The sequence below is a fragment of the Festucalex cinctus genome, chromosome 7 (assembly GCF_051991245.1).
Source record: "Festucalex cinctus isolate MCC-2025b chromosome 7, RoL_Fcin_1.0, whole genome shotgun sequence".
NCBI lineage: Eukaryota > Metazoa > Chordata > Actinopteri > Syngnathiformes > Syngnathidae > Festucalex > Festucalex cinctus.
In genome coordinates, this window is record NC_135417.1 from 3,398,924 (window position 1) to 3,410,468 (window position 11,545).

Genomic DNA, 11,545 nt, shown 5'->3' on the forward strand with positions numbered 1-11,545 from the left:
AAATAAGAAGGAAAGCATAGTGTATTAAATTATAAAAACACTTTAATCTATAGAAAAATACATTTACAAGAAAAGTATATAAATATCAGGGAACAGGTATGTAAAAATGTTTAAAAACTGAATTGTAAATACAGCAACATAAAAACCTCCCACAAACTACATTTAACAACACGGCCACTATGAATGATCATATCAAAAATCTATCATCCACTAGAGTTTTATTGACGAGGTTTCTCCTTCCAAAAGAATTGCGAATCCTCTCAAATATCTGTGAGGAATAAAAAAAAAAAAAGTTCTATTACAATAACGTAATAGTGAAACAGTGTACTTTTCTGTACTGTATATGCACAAAATACTCACCATTTGCTCTAAGTATGTAAGGACGGCAGCAAGTACGAAGTTCTGAGAAGCGAGGTCGACCACGCAGAAGAACAGCGTGTCAAAAATCAGCAGCGTGCCCTCATTTCCATAAAAGAGCACATCACCGAAGGAGTGACCTTCATCTGCGGTGACAAACAGACATTATCTACGCGTGCATGCATCGCCAAGCGCAGACGTGCATCATGTTCAAACGGCAAGATGATACCACTATAAAAGATGCTCTTATCATTCGCTTCAAGGAATTCCATGCCCATGACCCTTTCCAGTGCCAGTTTGTCCCTCACAATGTAATCCATGTCAGGGTGGGCCTGAGGAGAAGAAAACAGTGACTATAGAATGCAACATCTTACAATAGGAATAGAATAGAATGGAGCAAATAATATTGAAAGCCTTATGGGGGTGACTAACATGATCTATGACTGATCCCAGGAAGTGGTTCATGGTTTGGTAGGCCCGGATGTTTTGGTCTGACTGGGTGAATGAGGCCGCGTCCATGAGCCTTGACGGTCCATGTCGCTGCAAATGAATGAAAACATGAAGCATTAAAATAAGAACATTGAACATTGTGAGTGGAGACAGGTACAAACCCTGGTGAAGGAGTCTCGTATCCTGTCGTAATGTGAGCGCAACCGGTTGGAAAGGGCCACCTGGAAAGTCTGCATGTCCGTGTTGGGGAGAAGTCCTCTTTGGCCACACAGCGACTCCTTCACATGGGAAAGATTACACGTACGACGAATGCAAATGGAAGAAAGATGGTAAAAATGATAATACAGTCTAGAAGTGGACATACAGCTTCTCTCTTCAGGTTGTTGTTCATTTCCTCCATGTTTGTATCAGCATGGCCATGCACAGAGCGCCCATGGATGTAGTAGCCAAAACAGCGCTGAGGTAAGACCAGCACGGAAATCTGCAAGGACAAAAAAACACTTAACAGACAGATAAGTGACAACTTAACAGATTTAAAAAAAAATAATAAAAAAAACTGTGCTCAATTTAGGGCCACATTTGAATTTTCAATTAGACAGTTGGGCCCTTTCATTCATAAATGAGGTAAAAACAAAAAATAAAGTGTTGCCTTGAGATATGCCCGTAATTCTTTTATCTCAAATTATTTTTCCCTATTGAAATTAACTGAATGAAAATTTGGCTGTACACTTGCCTACCCCCGATTTTGTTTTGAACTAACCTAACATGCATGATGTTGGAAAGTTGACATGCAGATTCCTCACTAGGCCACCATGATGACCAGTAAACATACAGTAAATAACTCACATTACTGATGGAGCAGAGATCCACAAACTGGCGGATTTTGTCTTCCACAAAATGCTCATAAAATACAGTGAAGAAAATGACCTGTATGGATAAATGATCATGTTTAATAAGGGTTAGTGCCGAGTGAATGACTATTCACAATCAGGAGTGAAGAATGAAAGTGAAACGTCACCTGCAGAATTCCAATGCAGAGCCAGAGTGTTGCCGCCAGACCATAGCGCATAGTCAGGCTGTATGAAGGTGTGTACACCTCTGGGGGGCGCTGAAGAGTTGGCCAGGGGTCCCTCAGCGCTAAGTTTGAGAAATCTAACACCTAACAACCCATAGATTCTCAGGAAATGTCAATTAAATAAAATGTGTAGAGTGAGAAGCACCTCAAGAAAGAAGAGCACAGCCATGATCTGAAAGGTTGGCCTGATCTTGCGGATGGTCTGGATCTCGTTCCACTCGTTGGCCACAAAGTAGGTCCTCCAGATGCTGACAGGAGAGGGGTCACGTTTCTGCTGACCATTAGCTGAAACAGCGGCACATAGAACGAACATACGTGAAACGGAAACACTACCAGCAAATTAAAAGCACGATAGTGGCTTCTATTTTAACAACCTGGCACATTCCTGCTTGCTTTACTGCGTGGCCTTTCCCAGTCAATGAAGAAGACGTCCACAGACAACTGCACAATCAACTTGTGGAGGAACTGCACGGTCTGGATGGAGCATAAAAATACGCGATATGCAGCAGAAGGACGCCCTCTAGCGTTCAAAACGAGTAATGCTCATTTGGCATATTTTTGACTGACTCACCTTGAGAGCAAAGGCACAACTGATGTACGTCACAAACTGCTCCTCTTGATGAGGGAGCGGCAATAACACTGAGGCATGCTGTTGGGCCTAAAAACATTTTCTTTTAAATTAGAATAAAAGTTGCATGAAATGAGAATGTACTTCTTTAGTTGGCCAAAATGAAGCGCACCTTGTAAAGGATGAGCCAGTAAAGTCCAGTTCCCACGGTGACGGCAAGGAAAACATTGGCCAGATCTCCAGCGTAAAACAAGAAAAACATCAGCATGGTCTGAAATCAAGAGAAAGAAAATTGTCAAGATTTGAATCCGCATTGGAAAGCCCTCATTTATGCTTTCTCGATTGCTTTTACCCTCAAGTCAACAACAGGTGAGGCGATCCTCCTCTTCCAGCTGACTGTTTTGAGCACTGACAAGAGCACAGCCAGACCGGCCAACACACCAAGAGCAGTCTGTGACCACACATACAAATGTATCAGGGCCATGTGGGAAATGGTTAAAAATGCCTTCTGGTTTTCATACTCACATCCGTCTTCAGGTGAGCCTCATTCTGATCCATCTCATATTCCACAGCGAAGCTCATCTGCAGGAGGAGAGAGCGCTATTAATAGTTCAAGCTTGCAAACTGTCAGTCATAACATAATGATTGAGTAACAAAATGGATACATGACTGCCACCAATCACTAGCATTGTAAACAAACATTGAATATCCCACATCCCCAGTTTTAAGAGGGTGTGCACACTTTTGCATCCACAGAATCGCCATTTCTTTATTTTTATCGTCTCTTGAAAACATTTTTGCTTTGTTCAATTGAGTTAGGTCACATTAACGGCTGAAAATATTTTCTTGTTTTTTTTTTAAAATAATAATTTCTCTTGGTCTCACTTTTTTTTATATGACAAATAAAGGCTTTTGAAAAGGGGTCTGTAGACTTTTGATTCCATTGTATAGACCAGAGGTTTGCAACCTGTGGCTTTGTATATATATATATATATATATATATATATATATATATATATATATATATATATATATATATTTTAAGATAAAATATTTTGTGAATGAATTAACAATTTACATTAAAAATGAATAATTAAATCTTTTTAAAAAATGTCAGTTCAATTTTTTTTTTAGCTGTAAACAAAGACAGATGAAAGGTAGATGAAAAGGTTTTTAAAAATTAACTAAAAAATATCCAAAGTGGTCATAAAATGTCCAAAAAGTTAGAAGAAAAAAAATAAAATTATCATATAATGTACACAAAATTGCAAAAAAAAAAAGTCATAAAATGTATTCTTAAAAAAAAGGCATAAAAGAAAATGTTCACAAAGTAACCATAAAATGTCCAAAAACAAAAGAAGAAAGGCAAAAAATTAACATAAGTACATTCGACTAACACGTGTTTCGTTCATCAAAATGTTCAAATGTTTTTGCAGCTCCAGACAGACTTTTGGTTATTTATTTGGTCTTAAATGACTCTTGACAGGAAATGTAGCGGGAACTCACAGACACCGTTTGTGTGTTGACATCAGCGACCAGTACATCTTTGTACTCCACCGTCATCAGGGGTGGGAACACCTGACCCTGTTGTGTGCCTGGAACCAACTGGAACCTGCACACATTTGCACGTCAACATCCACACAAACATTTATCTCCACTCTGTCTTTAATACGAGTAAATCCGCACCTTATTTTCACAGAATTGGCAACGCGGATGACTTTAGGAAGGACGCTTGCGCTTTTCTCTCTGCCGCTCAACACGTCGACAAGAAACATACGCCGCGACAGGTACCAGGTTGTCAAGCTTTCTGTGCGCGGAGAGCAAAATATAAGACATACAACACGATCATACACGAGGACACACAAATCTCACCTTGGTTAATGAACTTTCCATTAAATTGCTGGTTAAGGACCAATGTGGGCAAGGGGAGAAGTTTTCTGCTCTCTTCTCCACCGAGGTCCAGAAACACATCATAAAATAACGGCTCGGGATGATCGCGCAGCAGGTCAGCGACTGAAAGATCACACTACAAACACAAACGTCAATAAGTAGTGGGCGAAAAAAAACAGTTGGACTGTTTAGTACACAGTCGTTAACTTACACTTTCTTGGTAAGCGGTGCCAAAACTGAATGCTGATGCCCGTTTGATGGGTGTTTCTGGACAAATCTGAACCAGAGGGGCATCATTAGTAGGGATGTAAAGATATCCAGGATCACAATATTGTAAAAAAAAAAAAAAAAAAAAAAAAAAAAAAAAAGAGCTCATACTAAAAAAAAATGCACAATATTGTGCTTTTGTACATAACAGCAATGCATATAAACCACCTGCAATCTGCTAATAACAATATTGAGGCACTTACTTGCTAATGCAAGCACACATTGATCACTTCACAAGCAAATTAGGTTCCCCTTCATCTGACAATTAACATAGATTTTACCCTCATGAAAATGTTATTGCACTAAAAAAATAGCCACCAGAGGGTGCTAAAACTGCACAAATGGAAATCAACCTGACTTTTTTTTTTTTTTTTTAAACAGATGTGTTCCTTTTAAATATTGTGAACATGATGACGACGGCGATTGTAGCAGTTTTAATGTCACAATATCACGGTATTGGCCTTATCATGACATCCCTAATCATTAGAGCAGTAGCTCTCAAAATTTTATAGTAAGTAATTCATAAAGTTACAGTAAACAGTTTAACGGTTAAAAGAAGTGTGAAACGAGTCATAGATTTGTGTTGAGTTAAAATTTCTGCCGCTAGGTGGCATTAGTGTTTCATGTTGGACTTTGGTGACAGGAACACTTACATTTTTCTTTTCAAATTCAGAGCAATTGGTATTTGGAACATGAAACAACTTGTGTAGTCTAGGATGATATTTTGTTGATTGTAAATTACAATTAGTCACCAGTCTCTACAAATACATATCATATTTAATAATGCTAAAGTGTCTTATATTGACCCCTTTATACAACGTTGTATGTAAAATAAAGGATGAACATACAATTGTATTTAAATTTTTAATGCCTCTCAACATCGTATTTCATTATTATTTAATTTTTAACAAAAATCCATTTAATGACTTTTAATGTTTTTTAATGACTTGCGGAAACATTCTTTAAAATACAGGATTGTAATAGGCCACTTTTTGTTCTATTTCAGCTCCACCCTTACCTGGAGATTAGCTCCTCCGATATTTTCCCATCGCAGGAACTCGCCTCTGACGTTATAAACAGCAGCAAGCAGCTTAACGTCTATGTTCTGTCAAACAAACAGAATGAACAAATTAAGTGAAATTTTTTCCACAGCGTTGAGATTTAATTTCATCGTTTACCTTGTTTCTTCCTCTGAAATTGAAGCTAACTGGAACGGGATCAGTCTGAAGGACTCGGCTCGCCAATCCGGGTTCATCTCCGTAGTAAAGCCATGGTAGATTATGTCTCCTGGAAAAAAGACAAATTTGAGGTCAGAGTGGTATTAAGAGCCGCCTAATAATCTATGTGATTGATTACCAGTAGGAGATGTCTTGAGTGGGACTAAAAGCGGCCTGTGATCTGAAGACGGCGTTAAAGAGGCCGCAGGCGTCAGCGCTCACGCCGCTGAAAGAGTGCATGTTCATCACGCACATGTTGCCCAGGGCCTGGCACGCCGTCAGGTTGGAGAAGCTCTGTTGACGGAAGCGTTGTGAACATTCAGCGCAAAGATCACACGCGACTGGCTTTAGAATTAGATTAAGTGTAGAATTACAAGGCAGGCTGCTGCGGATGAGTAAAGATTTTTGAGGAACCAGGCAGAAACGATGCTGAATTTCTGAAAGTGGAGCAAAAGCAAAAAAGTGATTTATTTATTTTAGAATCAAGACCATATGAAAAAAAATCATACAATTTACAGTCGACACGTGATAGCTAAAAAGCAGCAAATTTCATCCAGAGTTCCTTGACAGAAGATCAGATTTAAAAACAGCAAATCACAAACTTTAGTTCTGATGACACACATTAGCTTTTAACATGTTAGATATGTTAGAAATTAAATTTAAAATCCTGCCAAATCTGGTGGAGGTTGTGCTAATGTAGTTAAAAAAAAAAAATTACAGCAGGGCTTCGGACTATTTTAATTTTTTAAATTAAATTTTAGGGAAACACACTGTAAATTAACATGTGAAATAAAATGTCACATTTCCACTTATTCTCATTATATTATTGATAATTGGTCTGAATTGTGGCGCAGAAGCTGATCAGCAACAAAAATTAATAATATAATAATAATAATAATTTTTAAAAACGGCAAATTTAGTGGCCACATAGGCGCAAGGAGATGAACAATTTACTATGTCAAATTTTAGAGACAAAATAGCACCATTTAAAAATTTAAGGAAAGTCTGGAGACATGCATTGACAGATATATTGTCATAAATTTAGTCCAAAATTAGTACATTATAAATAACTGTTTAAATGCATATAAAATTAAAAAAATATATATACTGCATGATATTACAGAATTTACTTGTTTTTGAATCATCAGTGTGTGGCATCATGCCTGTAGTAAATTTTAATGGGACCTTCCTAGGAAGAATTGTTATACACCATTAACTCATTAGCTCCCAAAAACGTATATATATATGTCATATTTTAAATGTTTTAAGTGTCCCAAAGACGTATTTATACGTTTTGTTGTTGTTGTTTTTTTATGTCAGAGCATAGAGAAGGCTTTGATGCAGTCTACCTACTGCAGAAAATGGTTGAGTGGCAGCAGAGTATAAGAGATCAACCAGGCCATGTTAAAACAAGCTGATTTCCCCACAGTTCTAAGCAGAATTGTGAATAATGAATGATGAAACTTAGCTATCTTCTATTGCTAATTGCTGCACAGCAGAAACAGATAGGAATATACTTTTTTTCCCTGATAAAAGAAGAGACTCTAATCTCTGTTTTGGTAGGTTCCATATTTTTATAGCAATAGAACATAATATTTCGCGGGCCTTGCAAAATCAGTCAAAATCCAGGAAAACACTTCAGTGAAAACGGTTGGAAGTGAATGAGTTAAAAAAAGTTTCCTTGGCGGAGGTAACAAACATGACGTAACAGAAGGTAACAAAGATGAGGATACTCACCAACTGAGCAAAATTGACACTGGGATTGACATTAGTGGAAAGGCTGCCTGGTGGGATACACAAGCCTCCAGCCTGGTAAACCATAATGAAATAAAAAATACAATGAATAATACGAATACAACAACTGCATACCGTAAAACATTATTGCCAGATCTTCATGTATTCTGCGTACAGTAAATCACTTGACATATGTCTGCGCTATATGAATAAAGATGAATTGACTTGGACACCATTAGTTTTAATAATGCAATAATGACCACATGTAAAACCAATTTTACTCAATAGAGGGCAGCACGGTACAATAGTGACGAGCGTGTCTGCCCCGCAGTTCTATGGCACGGAGTTCATATCTCATCTTAGGCCTTCGTTTGTCTTAAGAGGGTGTCGAGTAACATGGACAGATGTCATGAAGACGGGACATTAACATGAACTGATGTGATGATATGCTTAAACAGCTAGTTATGATCTTTAATGTCTCGATAGAAGGTGTCATGTTAAGAGATGATATGAGACGGCCGGGTTGAATAATAACAGTAAGAGCCTACACAAGTTAAAGACAGAGAGTTAATGTCACCAGGAAGAGCCCCATCACTGTTTAATACCACACAATAGTTTAGAGCCAAGCAATAGCACAAGATACACACACACATTCATACATATACTCATACAGGGGAATAAAGTTAAGGTCGTCACAAAATGTGACATGAAAGAATATTTACAATCATGTGTTATTATGCTCCTTTGATATTATGGAGTAAATGATTCTATAAAACATTGATGGTGTTTGTATTGGCAAACAATGTAAAGCTTTGGAGAACTTTTATTCAAGAGTGGATGAACAAATAAAATAAAGTTAAAGATTCCGCAGAAATGAATCTACAATTCAGCACGCAAAATTGAGATTTAGCAGAAGTGAATCTGATTTTTGTGGATTAGTACAGATTAGCTACCTATTTTAACCACTCGCAAAAAGAATAATTTTTATCCAAAGTTCTTGCCCTTTTCCTAGATTACTAGGTTTTTCATTTAAAACATCTAGATATTAGAAATTACCTATATACCGTTGAGTATTTGGGTTTAGCCTATATTGAAATAAACTAAAGTAATCATTGTCTTTTATTTCTTAATCAGTATATATTCCGTGTTTAATAATTTGCTTGGCAGATGCTTTAAAAAACAATCATTTAATAAAACAAGAAAGACAAAATGCTTGTCAAGATTGTTTTGTGCATTTTATCCCTAATTATAGACATGCTTAATCCAAATTTTCCTTTCTTGCTCTAATTTTCTTTAACTATAAAAGTCATACGTCAAAATTCCTCAAGACCTCTTAACGAACGCACAACTAACTCATAACATCGGCAACTGTTATTCTCAGATCCTTTCGTGTTACTTCGGCTTAAACTTAACAGATAAAACTAGCCCGCGCGGACCTAACAAGGTCAGCCAAACGTATTTAATCGATAAGTGTTACTCTTTAAGGGTTATAATCTAAAGTGCTGACGCTCTAAAACCGGGAAGGTGAGAACCTAAATGAATCCTTTTCGACGCCGGCTTGGAAAGACCCCGTCAACTCCTTTAAATTTACCGTGTTACCGCGGGTGAAACTAAAGGGGGGCTTTAACCCTTTGAACGGAGAGTCGGCAAGGTAAGCGAGATCCGACAAAGGCTACTAATAGTATAAGGTACGGACCGGTACGAGGTAACGTAATAGGTACTTCCTTGACCCTGCTACCCATCACTCTACAAAAGAAATCGGATCAAAGCTGTAAGGATGACAAGAGCTCACCAACACGGAGGGAGGATTACACACACAGGAGCTTTTGATGAACGAAGCCTGACATCTCTCACACCTGAGTGACAAATCACACAAGATAATGGAGGTCACAAGACAATGAAATTGGATCAGGAAGAGTTAAAAAAAAGAAAAAAAGAAGAAGAATACTTTTAGTTTTTTAGTTACCTGGTCTGTTTGAGTTGATTTCTAAAATTTGTGTGTTATGGATTTAGTTTTGTTGAACACATTAAATTATGTGTCAAATGAAAGTCAAACATGAAATATACAGTATTACAGCAAGCCACAAAAAAAAGAAATAAATAAATCATAAAACTGGACTACCAATCAAAATGGGATCTCATCAATAAAGGAAATGAGATATCTACTTCAAACATCAGGTCAGAAAATATCATTTCACACATTGTTAATGTCAGGCTGCTAATTTATTGGAAAATACATAATTCTGTTTTGGCTCAAAAAGATGTAAATCTGACTTGAATGTGAGTGCCTCACAAGCTCTGAATCTCACCACATTATAGCAATTATGAACCGGGTCCAGGGATGTGTGTATGCACGGTGCTTCTACCTGTCACCGCTGCTGTTTGGCACTGAGAAAGCGGATCCATTTCCAGTACACATCTCGCATGTGGCCGCATCCAAAAGGTTTCCACTGACATCCCTCTCCACTGGAACAAACAACCACAACCAGACAAGTCTAAACAGCTGCAACACTTTTGACCAAGCGAGATATTTTACTCTGCCCTGCGATTGGTTGGCAACCAGTCCAGGGTGTCCCCTGCCTACTGCCCAGAGCCAGCTGAGATAGGCGCCAGCAGCCCCCGCGACCCTTGTGAGGAATAAGCGGTCAAGAAAATGGATGGATGGATGGATATTTTACTCACCGAGGATATGTTTTGCAGGGCACTGGCACCGGCCCTCATCAGTAGTGCTGCTTGGGCAGCGAATGCACCCGAAACCATTTTGAGTCACGGCCTGGAATGGAACAAGAAAACTTAACTATTTAGAAAAATGACACACAGTTTCATGTGAGATAAACATCAAGATAATTGAATAAACAGCACATACAGGCTTGTCTGCCGGACAGGCCTCACAAGCAATGGACGTCAGGTCAGTCGTGACTGTACGGAATCCACTTTGGCAAATGCAACTCAAGCCTGGAATATAAACGTTTATTTAAATAAGATGATGAGCAAGCGCTTGTCCTCATGAGAGTTGCAGGTGAGCTGGAGCCGAGTGAGCCTGAGCTGAGATTTAAATCCTAAAATCAGAACTGTGAGGCAGATGTGATAACCACTACCCATCCATAATACTATTTTTTATTTATCATGCAAAATCGGTCTTACCACTACAAGTAGCTCAAAACTGAAACTTATGTTCTTACAGCTCTTTGGAAATGCATGGTATTGATATATTTTTTTCTCACATGGTGAAACAATAAATCAATTTTAGATATTTGAGTAATTTGACATCGCACATAAAATGGAAAATAATAGCTTCAATTGGAATGATTATTATTCGCTCGCATAGATGTCTGAAAAAGTGAAGACTTTCGCCATTTTGCTGCCAGCTATCTCCTCCTCAGCTCCATATAAAAGTATTTGCTGAATTTTAAACATTAAGAAACCATTTGCTTATAACACGTTAGCTACCTGCAGCACTGCGTTTTTGATTTTCACCACAGCTCGCACACGACAAACTGGAGATGTCGAAGAACTCTTTCACACTGCAATCAGAGGGATCTTGAAAAGGAATTATATACTGCTGACAGTGAACTGGATTAAAATGCACAAAAAGTATTATGAAAACAATTCTGTAGCAAATAATAAACAGTAGCGTCCCTGTCGCCATGGTGTGCTGGCTCTTTTTCGTTTGTGGGTCGCATCGGGCTTCGTGACGCACTACCGCCACCTTGTGTCTGCAGTTGCGCGTGTGAGCGGCCTGAGATAAAATAAAATAAAATGAAAATAAGATTTAAAAAAAGAGAGAGAGTAGGTCCACACTCAGTGACAGTGCAAATGAGTTTTAATTGATCAAGGATGTAGTCTGCCTTTCGCCCAAGAACTGGAACAGTTCTCTTCACGACCCTGAAAACGATGTGGTATAAAAATGTACACACAGCATAATTATATACATCGCATATCTGTCTGCTCTGTACACTTTCTCCTGTTTATTGAAAGCATTGGAGG

General features: G+C 38.2%; 1 protein-coding gene across 1 annotated transcript; it reads right to left on the reverse strand.

Annotated features, from left to right (window-relative positions):
• Positions 1–7: 7 nt before the first annotated feature.
• Positions 8–11,219, reverse strand: LOC144022708 (meckelin-like). The gene is made up of 28 exons (XM_077527735.1): positions 11,009–11,219; positions 10,425–10,513; positions 10,241–10,331; positions 9,925–10,024; positions 9,351–9,414; positions 7,562–7,633; positions 6,199–6,261; positions 5,964–6,118; positions 5,786–5,894; positions 5,626–5,712; positions 4,552–4,617; positions 4,323–4,476; positions 4,137–4,257; positions 3,957–4,062; positions 2,976–3,032; positions 2,803–2,901; positions 2,623–2,721; positions 2,454–2,540; positions 2,257–2,356; positions 2,028–2,167; positions 1,826–1,966; positions 1,654–1,734; positions 1,172–1,288; positions 969–1,085; positions 790–897; positions 587–689; positions 361–503; positions 8–268 (listed from the first exon to the last, which is right to left on the reverse strand). Exons 1-28 carry the CDS (start codon positions 11,205–11,207, stop codon positions 188–190), a joined length of 2,949 nt encoding a protein of 982 aa, XP_077383861.1. The 5' UTR covers positions 11,208–11,219; the 3' UTR covers positions 8–187.
• Between the last annotated feature and the right edge of the window lie 326 nt (positions 11,220–11,545).